The sequence below is a fragment of the Clinocottus analis genome, unplaced genomic scaffold, assembly GCF_023055335.1.
Source record: "Clinocottus analis isolate CAN_PGR_092001 unplaced genomic scaffold, fCliAna1.0.p SCAF_14, whole genome shotgun sequence".
Classification (NCBI taxonomy): domain Eukaryota; kingdom Metazoa; phylum Chordata; class Actinopteri; order Perciformes; family Cottidae; genus Clinocottus; species Clinocottus analis.
In genome coordinates this window covers 7,678,410-7,697,240 of record NW_027175865.1, presented here as the reverse complement: position 1 = coordinate 7,697,240, position 18,831 = coordinate 7,678,410, and the positions used below count along the sequence as shown (strand labels likewise).

Genomic DNA, 18,831 nt, shown 5'->3' with positions numbered 1-18,831 from the left:
CAATTCAGTGGAAAGTGACATTATACAACCAAACACTGGTTTTGGGATTGTATTGCTCTGCAATTCTGACAAAAAAGGATTATAAAGCTTTGAATTTCCAGTCATTATGTCCGAGCGCACATAAATACATCTGTTTAACATTTCAAACACACGTTTGAAGTAAGTCCAATGGGGAATGTTTAAAACTGGAAAAATGGAGCATTCGTTCGTTAAATCCTCTTCAGATTGCATTCCAGCATTTAAAGAGGTGGCAGTCTGGTCAGTATTAAGTCATGGCAGGAGAGGAAAATCCCCTAATGTGACGATGATGCGGTCCACCCACCGGAGCTTAGCTGTTGTCACTGGCCCATCTGTCAGGCTTGATCCCGGAAGTTTGCACAGACAGAGAGACAAACAGACATGAAATGAAATGCTTGTTTCTTCTTTTGACGCTGCAATAAAACACATCAATCTTATCAGTCGTTAGATTTAGTTTGAGAGTTTCTCAGCAAGAGAAGGAACATGCTAAATGTGTTGACATCATCTCAGTAGGTCTCAATGTGAATCACCTGATGTCAAGTATTGACCAAGCTAAATGAGCATGGCACTAATTGGGCAACCTGTCTTATTTTAGGAGGATGTCACTTCATGCAAAGTGTGAATCGCTGCACAGCCAGATTAACCTGCTATGGTGCTTGGTGCCAAATAGAGCTCTATTGTACTTGATCAAGTTCCTTAATTCAGCCCTGCACTAAAGACAGTGAAGGACTTCTTCCTGAAGTGCTGTGTTTAAGGTTGATAGGAATTTATATCTGTTTAATCAATAATCACAGACAAAGTCAGGGCATGCTGTCAGGGCATGGTCAAGGCTTAATTTGATAAAATTCATAGGATTGTCTTTGATGCGCAAAGTTGTTCTTATTGCTGTGGGGAGTGAATGGGGAGTGAAAAACAGAAACTCTGGACTCGTGGCTCTCAGCTGGTTTTGCTTGTGACTCAGTCAGGTGTTCTAACCCTGAATACGATCTGTGAGCAATTGAACACAAAAGTGACTTCACTCTGTCAGGCTTCTCGATTTAATGGATTAGAAACCCCTGAGAGGTATTGTTTACTTTCTTTTGATCTGTTTCAGGGTAGTTTTACTTTTCCAATTCCCAACAAAACACGACACACCACACTACGTCTATGTCTACTACCAGTGCCATTTAAAGAATGCTGATCTCTTTCAGTGACACTGACTTCAATTGAATTTACACAAACGCAGACATGAACACATGAACACGATGTCACCAACACCAACATTATATTGTGTGCAAATAGTGAAGCCCTCCGAGGCAAATTTGTAATTTTGAGCTATACAAAATTAACTGAATTTAATTGAATAATACTACCAATTACATATTGGGTGTGAATGTGTTGCCACACATTTTGGGGAGCTATATCCAAATCAGTACCAAGTATAGTCCAAACCATTCAAATTCTTCCAATTTAAAGAAACCAACGCTGACAAAAATGCCTTGAGCTGAAAGGAGGGGTTAAAAGAAAGCACCAAGCGTTGAACTGAAATATCTTGTGTGATTATGAAGCATTTGGCATCCATCCCTCGGATCCTGGTGAAAATCCTCCCCTGGTCACGTGACTCTCCTGGATGAGAGAGCCAGATTATCGACTCTCTTGTTTGTCAGGAGAAGCAGGCGAACATCGTTCCGACCCTCCGCTGCATGTGCACCAACAACGCCAACTGTCTTCTTTTTTCACAGTCTAATTGAAGAATTCAGTTGTTTGTTTGTTTGTTTTTTTGTCTGACGTGGCATTCATGAAATAACGTGAACATCTCAGCAGGATCCGTCATGATTTCGCCGTGGGACCGTTGGTACTCGACGAGCTGCTGCCTCTGCTGCCATGTACGGACAGGCACCATTATTCTGGGAATATGGTACATGGTAAGGCGGGTTTCTTTTCCATGTCGGGGCCGAAGGTGTCCACATGCACAGCTGAATATGTATTATGTTATATTTCACATTTGATAAATGTCGGTTTACTGTAATAGTTACTGCTGTTCATTTGTTTTCCGATTTGCCATTTTGAGGATGTGGATTTTTTTTTTTTTTTTTTTTTTTAGTGACAAGCGTTACATGTGAACTAAAATACATATTAGTTTATTAACCCGGCCCCGTTTCCGTCCACGGCTTTTGTTTGGGTGTTTATGTGTGTGTTTCAACCACAAAACAAGATATATGAGCACCGCCTGCGACGATACACCGTTAACAACAACTTTACCCGCGCGACCCCGTTGCGTTTGAGCTCCATGTGTAGCGGTTAAATATAGACTTCGCTTCCGTTTGTTTTAACCACAAGACAACCTGGAGTTTTAAACATAGTCCAGTAAGCCTGGTAAAGCCCCGACCTTTCCTAAGTCCCACTCTCTGTGTGACCTTACTACTAATCGAGTAGATGTTGTGCGGTCGAGCCAAGGCCAGGAAACACAGACGTGTTGCCTCCAGAAGAAGTTTTGATGTACAGCACTGACATGCAGCAGGAGGAGATGGTTTCTTCTCTACGTCACTGTCACATATCAACAGTAGTGCTGAAACAATTGGCCCAGTAATTGATAACAGTTTTGATCCTCCAGTTATCAGCTGATTGTTTAGCTGTTCTCCTTTTTGTGAGTTGAATTTCTTTGGATTGTGGACTAAGTTGCACAAAACAAGCCCTTTGAATATGTGGCCTTTGGCCCTATGACGTTTTGATTGGTGTTTCTGACTACGTTCTCTATTAATTAATAAGCAAAAGAACCAAGGGAGTACTTAGTAATAAGAATATGATAAATGTTGAGTTACAATCATCATTTGACTTGTTTACTTTTATCACACCGCAAGAAAACGCCCCGGTCCATCTGATCAATTAATTCAAAAGGTTAAAGAACCTAAAATGGGATAACTCCAATATGAAACGTGTTATTAATATTGATCTTTATTTTCCCTTAGCTCATCAATGCGGTGGTCCTACTCATCTTGTTGTCGGCCCTCAATGACCCTGTTCAATACCGCTACCACCTTACCAGCTCTGAGCTGGGAACCGACATCGATGTCATGGACGACGCAAGTGAGTGCAACGAATCCCCTCAACGTAACTTATCTGATGTGGTATGTCTCGGATTAGATGTCCTCAATGAGGCAAGCTTGTTATTCTACATGGAAGGTTCAAGATGCGTAGGATTTGAGTGTAAGAATTAAATGTATAAGTTGTTGTTGTTGTCGAAGTAGAAATAAGGCTCGTTGTCAAAATTCTATCTAAAAAATGAATAGAATTACCCGGTTTAATTAATAATGCACTATTTATGAAATGTATTCAAATGGTAATTCAGTATGTAATTGTTCTTGTTCAAAACATTCAATTGTATTGAAAGAAAGTTTAATAGGAAACAAAAGATTCCACCGCAATAATGACAAAAGACAGTTGAATTCCATTTATATTGCATGGTTCACCCTTCTTGAGTCTGTGTGGCTAAAACATTCAATGACTTGCTGTCAAAGAAAGGAAGGTCTCAAACAGCAACAATGTCGAGGTCTTCAGCGCCTGTGTCGCTCCCCAGTTAACTGACGGACGCTCTCCTTTCTCTACTTTATTAGAATATGACAGTTGTGGATTTAGCACACATGATTGATTAAATTTGATGTTACACAGCTTGAATAGTCTAATAATACCACTATAAAAATGTGAGTAAAACTGTAAACCAGATCAAATTATTGCAGTTACTAAATATCCAGACAAAATCAAATTCTATGGCCCTATTATTTGGGTTTATCTCCCAGCTCCGTGTGCCAGTGGTCATACAAATGCATACAAATCAACAGCAATCCACAGAGCCCAGTGTGTTTTGCAGCTCTAAAATCCCCCTCTCCTTTCTGCCCACCACTTCCTTTCCCACAGTGCTGCTCTCAGCACAGACATAGGCGAGTAGTCCATACAGAGCACATCAGTGTGCATGTGTGTTTTTAGTATTTCCCCTCCGGCGGCTATCATCATCACGGTCGCCTCTGGAACGCCACAGACCCCGTCACTGGCTGCTCTGATTAAAAACGACTGCTCTAATTCTCTATTCACGGATTAAAAGGGCCATCTTGGCTGATAGCGTGGTTGCTTGTTCAGCACCAGTCAAAGATCGTGGAACAGTGGGAAAGGACTGGTGTCGTGGTTCTGCAACGTGCAGTTCTGCAGCGTGCGGAGAAAGTATGACATTTGAACTGAAATGTGTGGATGACGTGGGTGTGGGGTGGCTGTGCATTTACTTATGCATGCATTGTTTATATATAGTATGTGTTAACATCTGCCGTTGTATCCAGTGTGTGTGTGTGTGTGTTTGTATGTGTGTGGCAAGGGAGGGATTAGGATGGATGGGTATCATCATATCCTGGGTCTTATCACAGTATCAGTTCTGTTAAAGGCAATGTCGCTGGGTGCTCACTAACAGTCACGGTGATATATAGAAGTTTACGCTCAGTTCGTATTATGCAACGTCGGGGAAATTGTTATTTTTTCATGCGCAACAACGCTGACAAAAACTACCAGCGACGTATTGATTCCACTGGTTCACAGCTATGACTGTTTCTGAATACCTAGTTTGATGACGGCTGTGGTGAATTTGTATCCCTTCCACCACACTGAACACATGCAAATATCCTGTTTTAACTGGATGTCACTGGATCCCTGGCATGTTATCTGTTCGTTGGTTCGAGAGCGGGGCGTTACATTTAGTTGAATTTAGCACTTCTTGCATAACAATTACCCACATGAGGCTGATCATGTTCTGTCCCAGGCAGATTGCACGCTAAAAATAGCGAGGTTACTTTTGTTTTGTAAAATATAAATCCTGATGAAGACTTTTGGATTATGTCAGTGGACTCAAGAGTTGACGCTGTTGTTCGCTGGTAAACTAGATTATCTGTTCTCATGCGGTTCTGCTTGTTTGTGTTTTGCTTCTACAGATATCTGCATCGCCACTGCAATATCCCTGCTCATGATTCTTATATGTGGCATGGCAACATACGGCGCTTACAAGGTAAATAAACAAACAACAAGATTTAAACGGTCGTCTGACCTTGAAAATAAACTACCTGCTCTTGTTCTTACTGACTTTCTTCATCCATTCCCAATCGTTCCCACGCAGCAACACGCCGCTTGGATCATTCCATTCTTCTGCTACCAAATCTTTGACTTTGCCCTCAACACACTAGTAGCCATAAGTGTGGTTGTTTATCCCAACACGGTGCAGGACTACCTCCAGCAGCTGGTGAGAACTATTTCCAGCTACTTTTAAAGACTGTACTTACTACTACGGTGCTGCGGGTCTCAGATATGTCGATTAGGAGTCCATTTAAGACTTCTTGGTTGTTCAGGAATGAAGGTTTTGTCAGATGCTGATTTGTAAAAGGACACTTCCTGTCTTTTGTTTATCTTCTGACATTATTATTTTTGTCCCTTCCAGCCGGGGACATTCCCTTACAAAGAGGACATCATGTCCACCAACAACATGTGCCTAGTTTTTGTAGTCCTCCTCTTCATCGGCTGCATCCTCTCCTTCAAGGTAAGCCCACAGAGTATCTTTCTCACTGCAGATTCTCCCAATCTGCCTATCTTTGGTCTTTTGTAATTGAATCCGCGACATCCATCTGAATTATGTCAAAACAGATGTATAGAAAACAATATATCAAATGCAATTGATGCTGCAACACATGTCTACTCATTACACACACACACTGAACAGTTTTTTAATTTTTTTTCATCATCATATTGTAACTTGGTTAAGGAAATTATGTCTCACACTGTGCACATCATATGCATTATGAATCATATGGCATGTGTAATGAATCTGCCAGTGTGAATAATTTCCAACATCAATGTTCTCCATGAGATTATCACACAGTCAGAGAGCAGCAGGTCAGGGACAACAGGAAACCAACTCCTGTCAAGCTAACTCCCCCTTAATGCATGGATGATTCTCTCAGCGTAGCTATGCTCTGGGGCTCTGGGGCGAGATGGGAAAGGAAGTTCCAGTCATCTGTACAATCAAATCCGGTTGTTTCTTCTCCGAGCTCAGATTGTAAATGTTCTCGGCAGACATCAAAGCCAGAGCCGGAGTTTTATGATGGGAAGCAGCCGGAAGATACACTGCTGGATTTACAGAGAGAAGAGTTATAAATGTCATGTCTCAGGCTGAATGCCTTGTTGCACTGAGTAAATGCGGTAGTTTAACTACTTGTATGTGTGTTATAAACATCAAGTATCAATTGGAAATTGTCCAAGCAAAATGAATAGAATCCCATTTGTATTGATAGGCTGCACATACTGTATATATTGGCTACTGTGGTGATGATAGTGGAGTCAGTTCCCTGGAAAAGGGCCAGATTTGAAACCTCAGCTCTCAGCACAGAGGCAACACCTGCTGAAGTTCCTGCTGAAGCCAATATCCTCCACTTGACTGCACTTAGCTTAAATGACAGATAGCGACGGGCAGGAAGACGGAGAGCTGAAGAGAGAAGAGAGGGATGTGTCAGAGAGATGTACATGGCCAGATGGTTGGATAAATACAAAAATATGAATTATATGAGCAAGAAAGTCAAACTCTGACTTTGCGGCAATGCATAGTGCCAGCCTAGCACATTTCCGTCGTCACTGAACATATTAGAGAGTTGGTATCACAGTAAAGAGGTCAACTTAGCAGATGGTAGAGTGATAGCAGGCTGCCTGGTTTCCTGGTCGGTCGGTTGCGCTTACTGCTGGCGTAGGTATCGACCCGGCAGGCTATTCACACACACACACACACACACACACATGCACAATGAACCTCCTGTTCTCCTGCCAAGCCAGACGGACCTATACCCCATAGCTTTACTGAGGGCAGGAGATGCCTGGTGAGTTGCCCTGGCTAAAATGTTGGTTGGTGACCAAGGCAACATTGTCATGGAAAGTGTCCTCATATTTGTACAACTGTATCCTATTGTCCTGTATCCCTGAACTTCCTGGTTGCAATGGTCTTTAGCACATAGCGCTATGATGCATGTCTGCCGTCATCCATTCATCTAGGTTAGGGATGCTGAGATTGTAGCAAACAGCGTCAGTAATAATGCAAAGTGGGGACAACGTTGTTAAAGGTCATCGTGTGGTCTTTGTTTTTACCTCTCTGCGGACAGGCCTACCTGATTGGCTGCGTGTGGAACTGCTACAGATATGTGAGCGGCAGGGGCACCACGGAGGTCCTGGTTTATGTCACCACCAATGACACCACGGTGAGTAATCACTTCCAGCCTCTACTCCCACACCTCAAGGACACACTGAAAAGCAGCCTCACTCACGTTATAATAGAATTGCATTTGTGCACCATTGATTTATTTTTGATGGTTTACAAGCTTCGGTTTATTCGGTTTAAGTGAAAGATCATTTTGATAAGGGCTTGGAAATGTGTTTTTTATCACTATTCTTTGCACCACTGTCAGTGAGAGTCGGCAAAATTACAATCAAGCGGGCAAAAAAAATGTTTAGTTGTATATGTCATGCCTCCAAATTTCAAACATTGGGGCAAAAATAGCCCAAAATGACCCTGCTGGGCACATTCACTTTATTACAGTCCATCAGATTCTATGTTCAGCTGTGAACCAAATTTGCTTTTGTATGTTACTGCAGCTCAATGAGTTGATACCTCTAAATGTACAAGGTAAGGATTGTAGGCATTACTTGCATTATTATGATTATATAGCATGAATTGTGCTTACATTTAGAGGCCGAAAAATGAACGGAGATTTTATTTTTATAATTATGCAAATTCTCAAACATCCTCGTTATCTTCAAGCTCATATTTGAGAAGTTATTTTAATTCATGTAATGCAGAAAGACAGAAATTCTTTATTGTGTGTGGTGGAAAATAAATTCACTGACAATTTTATCATTATTAATTGACTGTTTCAATAAGAAAAGATCAAATTCTGAGCATTTATCATCTGTGTCTGATTTTTTATTTCCATTCTGAAAAATATAACATCACATTTTTAAAAGTATTTTATCCTTTGGCAGTCAAGTCATTTCCCATATCAAAGAACTAAAATCACCATAAAATAATAGAATATCTATCATGTCGCAGTCCCTACATACATGTACAGCAGAAGATGCTCTGTGTAGTATTTGAACTATTAAGTAATAATTGCCAAATTAGAAACAACATCAGTATAAGAGAAGTGAGAACATGCACTGAGTAATGTTCAGAATGTTCTTAATATTAAGATTAGCAAGAAATTAAGACCTATTTATGGTGATTAAATAAAAAATATGTAAATATTAAGCTCATTAAAATCCCTTTAGGAGATTTATTGCAAATTACCACTAGAACTGTGACGTGAAGTTTATCTGGGTTGTGTGGCAGTCAGTGTATTGTCAGTGTAGCAGCACTGTAGGTGCCGTGTGTAGCAGCACTGTAGGTGCTGTGGGTCACGTTGAAGTGTGTTTGGCTGGCTGTTGTCCGTCCCACTTGTCTCCTTCAGTGCTGACTCATGGGGCTTCTGAGAAGCTTTAGCATAGTCATGGTTTCCATTTGTCTGTCCGCATGTAATCCTCCACACTGATACATAAGACATTAATCCGTCTTACTCCAGCTCTCGTCTCAGTACACGGCACCTCATCTGCATGTCACTTTGTCCTTGTTGTTGTCGTTGTGGTTCCTGCTTCACACCGCTGGCGTTTTTCAATTTACGGAACTTATCTAGTCGTGAGATCACTTTGTGTATCTATCTATTCATTATCCGAACAGCTTATCCTCTTTGGGGTCGCGGGGCGCTGGAGCCGATCCCAGCTGCCAATGGGTGAAGGCAGAGTACACTGGACAAGTCGCCAGTCCATCGCAGGGCAGACATAGAAACAGACAACCATTCACGCCACCGTGCAGCTTACTTTGTGTATCATGTGGTCAAATATTGTGGACATAATATTTTGGGGGGCCAAACCCAAAAACACACTTCAATTTAAAAACAAAACAGCCGAGGCAGCTAGGCCTCAGCAGAAGCTGTGTGAGTTTAAATGAGAGAGTATATCTGTGGCTTACGTTTTACACAAGTTAACTTCATAAAAGCATGAATAGTGACGACATGGTTTCATCACTGCATTCCTTCTCTCCTCACACAGTGCTGAATGTAGAGACCGCCCCATCTATTTATACTAGGAGAGCCCGTAGTGTGTCTAAATGGCTTTTCACTGCCTCTAACATCAAGTACCCAGCTGCTTATCGGCCCTGCTTTTATATAAAATCCATTAAAATGCACAAGGGTCGTCTCCCCCCTCCCGCCCCTTCTTCTCTCTATATATTTCTCTGTCCATCCTCCTTTCTTCTTCTGGACATGTTACATAATTGTCTGCTTGTCCGCTTCATTTCAAATCCTCCCAGTGATGTGTTCGGCGGGCCTCCCTGGCTGCTTCACAATTCCATCCCCTCGGAGCATATTCTCTCTCGCTCTCACTCGCTCTCACTGAATTAGCAGCAGTGCTGGTTTTATAACACCATTTACAGAGAAAAACCTCCGATGGAGAGAAGGCAATCTGGCCTCTAGAGCCCAGCTATATGTGTGGAAGTTATCCGTGCAGCTAGAATCCTCTGTTAGGATGGAATGAAGAGTATGAAAGCTGTAGAAGCAACCTGCAACAGTTTCTTGGGCTGTGTCTAAAATCACTTCCTATTTTCAATATACATTAACTGGCTGACATTTTATTTGAGTGTCTTCATTCGCAGTGTGTAAATTTCTGCACTTATTCGTGTCCTCAAAAATGTCCAAATTGGCTCAATCATCATAATGGATGAAGATATATTTGAGCTGTGCTTTGCAACTGAAAGACACCTTGTGGTTATTCGTTGTATTTCAGGTTCTGCTACCACCCTACGAGGAGGCCTTTGCCATACCACCGAAGGAGCCTCCTCCCCAGTATATGGAGGCATGAGAGACGTGCTCGCCGCTGGACCCGATACCCCAAAGTCCTACCACGTCTCCCTCCTCCGACAGTAGGACCCCAGCTCCAGCTGGAACATGCTGAAAATGAGACAAAGGTCTTAGAGGATGGTTTCAGCTTGGATTCCTGCCAACCTTTGATTAGATTAGGCTGACCCTGAGCCAGTATTGCCATCAACTCTTCCCCCTCCACCACCACCACTCTGGTCGTTGTGCTGTATTTTCCTCCCCTCTCGTGTCCTCTGTCCTACTCAAGGACAGTATCTCAGCAACTCCAACCGCTACCAATCCTCTTGGCAGCTGCTGTCCCCTGGCAGCATCTCAACTTCTGCACCCCCTGAACACTCTGTCCCAACTTCATTTGCACTTTTCTTTGAGTGAAACGTGCACCGGTTTGGCCACCAACTGTTATACCCCAATACTGTGAATCTCCCTCGTGGTCTTTGTCCAGAAACAAACTACCTGTAGAGAGAAAGTGACAGGGAGAGTGAGAAGGAAAGCGACATACATGAGCGGTTATGCAAGAGCACTTTTTTCAGAAGTTGACAAATTCCTTCATTGAATGTAATGTCGAGGTATTTTTGTATGACATTTTTGTATAACAGTAAAAAACGGAAAGAAAAAGAAGTGAATACTGAAAGGCTTTCCTCTTGTGATATCATATACGTGTACTGATGTGGCTTGTCCTTGAACAAGATTTGTCGACCAGTATCAACAATATCTTCCTTTTGTATCCACGTAACACACTGTCTGTTAACCTGTTACCCACTGACTACCAGTGAAAAACCTTGTTCACCCATTGATCTCAATCACAATATTCCAGTTTGCCTTCCTGTCCCTTTCCTGTCTGTTGTGAGATCTAAAAGCTGAGAAAGACATTAATGTCATTTGAAGCACACAAACATAAATGTTTCTCACACTACAGACTCACATCCTAAAAGGCAATACACATACTGTAAAATGTAATGTGTGTAAACATTAGTGTGTGAAATGCTTAGTTCAGATGTCTGTCTTGTGTTCCTGTGGAGCCACAGCTTCAACAGCATCATCTGTGTTTTTATCGTGTGTTTTTCTTTTTTACATGGGTCATATAATCAGATCCTTTTAGTTGAGCTAACTTAGCTGGACTGAGGGCATTTTCCTAGGAAGGCGGCGTAACATGCTGCTGTACATGCAGATCGTTCGCGCATATGTTTTATTTTCTGTGTGTGCTCGTGTGTGCTTGCCTGAGCGCTACGTGGGTCCTTGTACCTTTTATATGTGGTAACATTTCCTTTGCACATGCAGTGATATCGTGTTGAGATATTTCCTGTGCTGGTGACCTTTTTTTTTATTATTATTAACGTTGGATGGGAATCTAAAGCTTTGATTTAGCTTAGCATAGTAGCACCAAATCAATATACCTTATATTAAGCTAGATGCTTGTCTTTTGCCTAGAACTATTCAGACAATTATGAGGAATAATAATGGAACAAACAATATTAGATCAACCTAATCCCATTCTTTCCAATAATTCCGAAGTAGTATTCGATATTGACTTCAGACTATGCAACAGTGCATTCAACAACTGATACTAACACTGTAGTTCATGTTGTAAGCAGCCATTTGTTGGCCCTTTTGTAATTTTTCCTGTGTGAATTATGACCCACTGCTTTTGCAATTCCAACGAAGCTGAACATTAAATTGCACTTTAAATTCAGCGTGAGCTCACTGGGAACTTATGTGTTTTTGTTTGTACTCACCTCTACCACGATATGCTGTAGCTAAGTGGTTCTAAATATGCTCATCCACCCTCTTCTGGGTGATACATGCTTCTAAAACCCCACATCAATCAATATTGCCATTGTGTGATGTAACCGAAAAGCTGCAGATTTTAAAGTGACTGAAGGAGGATTTCAGCTGCAGGGTTTAGAAGAAAGGCTTGGATCTGACCAGTGGATGGCTGGTGTCTTATTTCATTAGAATCACTTTAAGACTCTTCTCCATTGCTTTCCATTCACACACGTCCTCTTGTTGGATCTGCATGAGCTCATGTCTTCAATTCTCAATAATAAAAAGGAAAATCTGTCTGCTTCTGGATTCATTAATTGAGTCAATAGTTTGTTTGTTTGTTGAGAAAAGGGCACATTATTATACCTGACTTTTTCATAATCAATCTACCGTTCTCCATCTCCTTGTTTCAAATCCAAATCAAGGTGCACTTTATAATTAATCTTCCACATGGACCTTTTTTTTTTTTTTTTACAGCAGCCACTTTGACACAGGTGTCTCTAATAACACTAACGATGGCTCCAGTAGGCACAATACCAGGACGATGAAACCATAGACCATAGCCATCGTTAATTAAATCCCTTTTAAATTAAAGCGTCTGTGTATTGTGATAGCGGTGTTAAAGGCCAGTCACCAAGAGCGGAGGTGATTCAATGCCAATGTTTTCATTTAGACATTACATTAGTCATATTCTTTCTTATTCCAAATACATTATAAATAGTCCTTACAAATTATTAACTTAATCTGCACATACAACCAGCAACAACATAATATATATGACCATAAAACAGTCAAGTTCTGAGACTGTATGACTGTCTTGCTGAAGTATGTACTACCTGCTGCCTTCTGAAATTCATATCCCTCAGTGGAGAGGAACAAGCTGGCAGATCAACAAGGATTTACCCGCATGCCTCAAAATGGACGCTGGCATTACCTTGGGTCTGACAGCAGGCCACCAACAGACACGCTCACCTACTTTCTGCCAGTGGGAGGGGAAGGAGGGAGGAACCCAAATGGGTCATTTTCTGCCTTTTTTCTTGCTTTTTGGATGCAAATAGAGGATATAAAACTGTCTATGTAATTTCTTGTCTGTTATGAGAATGAGAGAAGTTTATGATCATGTTGAATGTGAGAATATAAAGCACTTAGCACCCTGTAAATGTTCTCTGAGGTCACATACCATTCAGTTAATGTTATGGTGAGAAAATATTCAATATGGCATTGACCGACATTGTGTTGCCTTGTGATTGAGATTGATTTGTATTCAAATTACTTTGTTGGACATGAACTGGAAATAACGCTATCATTAAAAAGCAGCGAAAATGTGACCCGATCAGTCAAAAAATTAAAACGGTATACAAATGTGATGATGTTGGAGGATGCTGTATGGCCCTCAACAGGCTGTATACTCTATTTATGGTGCAGATTGTTTACGCTTGTTAATTCAAATCTTATTCTACAATCTCTTTAGAAACTGTCCTCATTCGGTGCGGGGCATCTGCCACACGTGAAACAGATCATCTGGGATGATTCATTCGATTTAATTGGGAATCAAGAAAACAGCTTAGGGAAGCAGTGAGTGGAAAAACTGGGCCAAAGCACTGGATGGATGATGGACGGCTTATATCTCTGTCTCTGGGATGATTCATCAGTTTCAGACTTGGGCCAAAAGCACCGACATCTGGTCTTGATTTGCAGTTCCAGTATACTGTCATATCTTGCCAATACATGATACCTTTCAGTGGCTACAGATGGCAATGGCCTGCTGTTAATATAAAGGTTGTAAAGCATTGATGTTCTTAGTAATTATTGGTTGGAACAAATATTCATATTAACCGTTTACGAAACCCAGCGCTCACCTTCCTTCAAACTCATACACTGGTATGCCGCTTATAAAAGATCCCTGTACAGATAGCTACTCCTTAAAGCACAAAAAGGCCGTAGTCAGCCTCAGTTGCATGTCCATCAGCAGTTAGATGAAATATTATCAACCAAACTGCATTGAGTTTGGTAGCAGAGACATCATTTACTCTCTGGCTTTCATCCCACTTGGGTAAACAGCCTCTTTCACAAAAAAAAGTCCAATATATACATTTGCATGCACTGCTGTTGTCATAACAGGACTAACCTCATACTCAGATTTATTGTGAAAGTGGATTCCTCAGGCCTAGCCATGGTTAGATTATAAAAGCCTAAAACAAACCTCATTTTCTGTCAAAAAAAAAGTGTGATAATTGGCATCTGTAGCAAAACAGCTATATCTTTAAGTAGTTTAACTCAACATGACAGCTTGTTAAAATTGACAGCAGATTTGATTTGGAAGGGCCAATTTCCCAAAGTTGGGCCAGTAAATTTGAATTTAAAGCAACAGGTGTCTTATATTTTTAAGTCAGCTTAAAAAGAAATAATTCTAAAAGATTAGCAGTTCCGTTTTCTCTCAAGAGAAACTTTTTTAAATCTGGTGTACAGAATAATTTTTCGGCTACCAAGTCCCGTATTGTAAACCGTCCTACAGACACAGACATTGAAAATGTGAACGGAATAACCACATCTGAGAAGGTCTAGAGGACAGACGCTCTCTGGTGGACACTTGCAGGATTGACAGTCTATGGACAGGTTGGTTATTAATATGTGGATATCAGAAAATGAAATGATGGCAGCATATACTGTTAACACCGACTTTATTTATAACAATGGGGTGGGGAAACAGCTCTACTGAGGGGGCTGCTGCTGGTCTGGCATGCTCCTGATGATGTCGGAATCGCCTGAAAAGGAAATGAACAAAATGTCAGCAGATCAAAATAAAAATGGCCACAAATACCATGCAAAGACAGCCGTTTGATGCAGGAGATATATAGTTGGCCAATTGTGTATTACGCCCTTCTAATACATTAAGTAAGGAAAACGTATCAAAGTAACCAACTGAGCACCCATGAACTGTCCACAAGACATCTGAACTGAACCTCATTCATGAGCAGGTGACTATCCAAGGATTTTATCAAACTTCAGTTTAAAGTAGGTGAAGTAGGGTCAATCGAACATTTTTGCAGTGTCATTTGTTGATGTGCTTTGAAATATTATTTAAAGGAAATTTGGAATGTTAATGTAGTTACTGTATCTCGAATTCATGTGTTGAATAGCATTGCGTTGCTAATAGAATACTGCTATGCACACTTTCTCTCCAAGTTATTTCAAACAGACTTGCTGGGCCCACTCAGAGGCCAATATTCCTGCATCAACTTTGTTAGAGAACAATACCTGGTACAAGCTTATGTAAGAAACATCCCATCTGTCTATTAAAGAGACTAGTGTGGTTTACTTAATCATGAAGTTCAATGTTGTGGCAGCAAGGAAAAGGTTAAGAAATTAACTGCACCATAGTGTTAAAGTAGGTACTCACCAGGGTCAATGATCGCCAGTGTGCACACCCTGAAGTATTTGCCGCAAGCTGTGCCGAGCTCAATGTTGTTTCCACTGTAGTGATGGACACCAGTCTTGGCCAGCATGGCATAATACTCAATCTCAGATTTTCTGAACAGGACAGAGACAAAGAAATTGTGAGTCAAAGCAGCAGATACAAATACAGAAACGTTGCCCAAAAATAACAACAAGTCACACTACTTTGGAATCTCTTAACACCAATCAACAGGGCGTGATTGGACAAGTTGTCATATAAATCAGCCTTTTAGACCTATGGTGCTTCCCAACATTGGCATCTAAGCAACCTAGACGGTGAAACATGGTTTTGTTGCCTGAACCGATAAAGACCGATTCTTAAAAAATACGTTTTTAAAATCGTTGGTGCAATGCAAGCAATCACTTTGAACATGTGGCACGCCTTTGCAAAAACACGCACACCTTTGAGAATGGGGCTCATAAAACATTGAAAGAGCATGTAGCATCAACAACCATAAAAACTCTTCTGTTTCATAACATTGGTGTAATTACTTGCTAACAATAACCAACATTAATATACTTGTAATGTATTGATTATCCTCATACCTGAGGGCTGGGCAGTTGTTGGCCAGGATAACCAGCTTGGCTTTTCCCTGACGGATCATCTTCTGGGACTGTTTGTAGCCCAGGACGTATTTTCCACTCTTCATCACCAGCTGGAGACGGGAGTTAATAGACTCCATGGACTTTTTCTGAACAAAAAATATATGCATACTTCAAGTTAGTGACAGCACACAAGAAACGTACCCAACTTGGATAGTTTGTTCACCGTTGTGTTTACGTCAAACTAAACATTTGCCATTTAACAATCGAACACATGGAGGGTCAGCACATCTAATATGTTGTTAACGTATAATTGACGAGGCTTGATGACAACATAATGACATGTTTCTTTTAGATTTAGCATCCTAGCATTAGCTACACTGCCGGAGTTACCCCGTCCCAATATTATAGCTACAAACGGTTGTCGGCGAACGGATGGATGGACGATCGATTCACGCTTATACATACAGTCGAGCTGATTCAACACACACACAGCACTTTAAATATCGAGTTTAAATAATACGTTTACACCGAGAGCTACAGCGCTAGCTAGCAGGCCCTGACAGAAACACGTCTCCACGTGAAGCAGCAACATGGCCCTGTAGCAGCGCGTGCAGTGCGGGCCGAGCCGACGACACTCACCGTTTTTTTTGCGGCCACCATTTTTGCGGTTTAGTCCTGACCGGCCAACCTGCGGGCGAGAGGAGGGAAGGAGAAGATGTTCGTTAATGTATGGATGGTAACAAAATCGTAAATTAAACAAATCCCGGTTACTTTTAATCAGAAAACTCAGAGCTCGTCTTACAGTGAGTTAACTCCAATATGGCCTCGGAGAGAAAGGAAGTCCCATGGTGCATTGCGCTGCTATCAGTCCGTGGGTCTGCGCAAACGAGTACTGCGCAGAATACTCACTGAAGATGATTTAACTTGTCTAAATTCTAAACTTTAGAGAACTTTACATCAATAATGGACTATTGTAAAATATATAAAGACAACACATGATCAATAGTCTATAGCGAGCACTAATGAGACAAATTTGCCAAAATAAACTCAAACAAAAGATATATACAACAACAACAACAACAACAACAGCAATGAATATTTGCATAATATATGAATTAAAAAGATTTTACCACATGCAATATATACAATGATTAAAGCTAAACATATTAAAGCCTATTTAAATTATCTTGGATCAAGGATCTTTTAAAAGCTTTATTCCACATATCCATTTTACACACAACATATGTTATTTATAAAGTATACCTTGCCTTGTGGATTTGACTACGAGTATCTTTAGGCTTTTTAAAACAACTATAAAATACTGAATAGTCATGCATCAACCAAATAAAACACTCTAACAAGGGGTGGGGGGGGGGCTTCTGATGCATAATGAGAAACTACTTTTACTGTTGTTACTTTGAGTCCATTTAGTTTAATTTTATGAATCATTGACTTGTACTTTTCATTGTGATTTTTTTTAATATTGTGGCATTGCGACATTTAGAATCTCAATATTTGTTCTACTAGATTAACGCTTGATTAAGATTTTGCTCAAAGGCACATCAACAGTGGTCCTAGTTCCTAGTTGTTGTGAGTCCACAGGTTCGCTTTCCCCGCCCCACGAGGTGGCGGCTACACACTGACTGAATAATGTATTTTTGTCCCTGCCCCAGCCTCCTGGAAACAGCCTAAGTTACAACACACAACAGCAGACCACACTTCACCTGCGTGCCCAACAGTTTGCTTACTTGTAGCCACTTAACAAATAGCTGAACGCTTTTTTGGAGATAGAACAATGATGCGCAATTACGCACGGGACTAAGGGAATTTTAGGACCAAGCGTGTCTTTTTGTTCCCCTTCAGGGGATTATCTGTTTTGAGTTCTCTCGACTTTACAGTGACGATATCTACGCACTACGTCATCAGTGCGGCTACAACCTCTCCAAGACTCGTAACTCTGAAGGTAACCATTCCTCTATGTGCACAGAACAGGATGGGATGCTCCACCAGTTCTCAAACTTCAGCGGTAGATACGACTCGACCCAGTGCTAAACCCGAGGAGAGCAACGGAGCCAGCACAACAGGTGACACACAAAGCTTTACATTTATGCAATGTAATACATATGTTTGTGAGTAATGTGTTAAGTGTGTATGTGTCACATATCCAGCTATATGTAGCATTCATTGCGAGCATGTTTAAAGTGGGCAAACACGGAACAGTTGCCAAGGGTACATTGAAAGCAACGATTTCCGTCAGGGACATTTAATAATTTGCATGTAAAATAACATTAATATATTTTTTGCATAGTGTAAAAGTATCTTTCTCTAACCGACCAATATATATGCCCTACTTCACTTTCTAGATGTTAATGGATGTGACATATCTGTAAATATCCATTTAGTTTGATGAAACCACTCAAATGATGATGATTCTAGAAATTCAATTTATTAATAAAGACACTTCTTTTTTAATTTATTTCTGTTGATACTATACATAGTCTTGTAAAATGTTGCTTGTGATGGTGTGGTCACCGACGTTCACTGCCATTTCCAACTAGGGTATCATTCATACTATACTGTGGTGAATGCTGCTCTGATAAGGTGGACCTAGTCTACATGCAAATGATCACCAATGTATCTTTGTGGGTACAGTATCTAATGTCTTTATTTTTAGAGAGCCATAGCTTCACAGTGACAGGACGGGAAAGTTTATTGTCATTATTTAACAGTGTTTTTTGGCTCTGCCCTCCCTGAGAGAGACAGTGGCATGAAAGCAGATTTGGTGACGGTCTACGGTTTCAATTGGAAATGGAGAAGCCCCGCTTTGGACACTTTGTTGTCGCGGGTCCGAGATAGCCCAGTTGTGGTAAACTAGCACACATTTCAAGATTTAAAAAAACAATACAGAATCCTGTGTTTGCATTCAGCAGTGTTAAGGGAGAGTAGGAAATGAATATACATTCAGAGGCTGTCAAGGCAGCTTAAGAATTATTCGACACAAGTCAAAGACGAAGCAGGTGAAAAACTGGTAAAAGATTCACTAAGTTAGATCGCCCCTGAGCAAGTGCCTCTGATTCTCTCTTTGCATTCCTTA

At 40.9% G+C, this 18,831-nt stretch overlaps 2 protein-coding genes across 2 annotated transcripts; one reads left to right on the top strand and one right to left on the bottom strand.

Annotated features, from left to right (window-relative positions):
* Positions 1–1,651: 1,651 nt before the first annotated feature.
* On the top strand, positions 1,652–12,028 carry laptm4b (lysosomal protein transmembrane 4 beta). Its single transcript, XM_068576360.1, has 7 exons — positions 1,652–1,922; positions 2,967–3,084; positions 4,968–5,041; positions 5,150–5,272; positions 5,468–5,566; positions 7,173–7,268; positions 9,883–12,028. Exons 1-7 carry the CDS (start codon positions 1,830–1,832, stop codon positions 9,955–9,957), a joined length of 678 nt encoding a protein of 225 aa, XP_068432461.1. The 5' UTR covers positions 1,652–1,829; the 3' UTR covers positions 9,958–12,028.
* Positions 12,029–14,399: 2,371 nt separating this feature from the next.
* rpl30 (ribosomal protein L30) lies at positions 14,400–16,605 on the bottom strand. The gene is made up of 5 exons (XM_068575788.1): positions 16,540–16,605; positions 16,377–16,425; positions 15,738–15,883; positions 15,136–15,266; positions 14,400–14,500 (listed from the first exon to the last, which is right to left on the bottom strand). Exons 2-5 carry the CDS (start codon positions 16,395–16,397, stop codon positions 14,448–14,450), a joined length of 351 nt encoding a protein of 116 aa, XP_068431889.1. The 5' UTR covers positions 16,398–16,425; positions 16,540–16,605; the 3' UTR covers positions 14,400–14,447.
* Positions 16,606–18,831: the final 2,226 nt, after the last annotated feature.

Excerpts from the sequence above, each read along its gene's own strand:
- rpl30 (XM_068575788.1), bottom strand. The coding sequence starts at position 16,397 with ATGGTGGCCGCAAAAAAAACG. Across the intron at positions 15,884-16,376 it reads TGGTGGCCGCAAAAAAAACG|AAAAAGTCCATGGAGTCTAT; the intron begins GTGAGTGTCGTC and ends TTTTTTGTTCAG. Across the intron at positions 14,501-15,135 it reads ACTGGCGATCATTGACCCTG|GCGATTCCGACATCATCAGG; the intron begins GTGAGTACCTAC and ends TTTCCTTTTCAG.
- laptm4b (XM_068576360.1), top strand. The coding sequence starts at position 1,830 with ATGATTTCGCCGTGGGACCGTTGGTACTCGACGAGCTGCTGCCTCTGC. Across the intron at positions 5,042-5,149 it reads CAACATACGGCGCTTACAAG|CAACACGCCGCTTGGATCAT; the intron begins GTAAATAAACAA and ends GTTCCCACGCAG. Across the intron at positions 5,273-5,467 it reads AGGACTACCTCCAGCAGCTG|CCGGGGACATTCCCTTACAA; the intron begins GTGAGAACTATT and ends TGTCCCTTCCAG.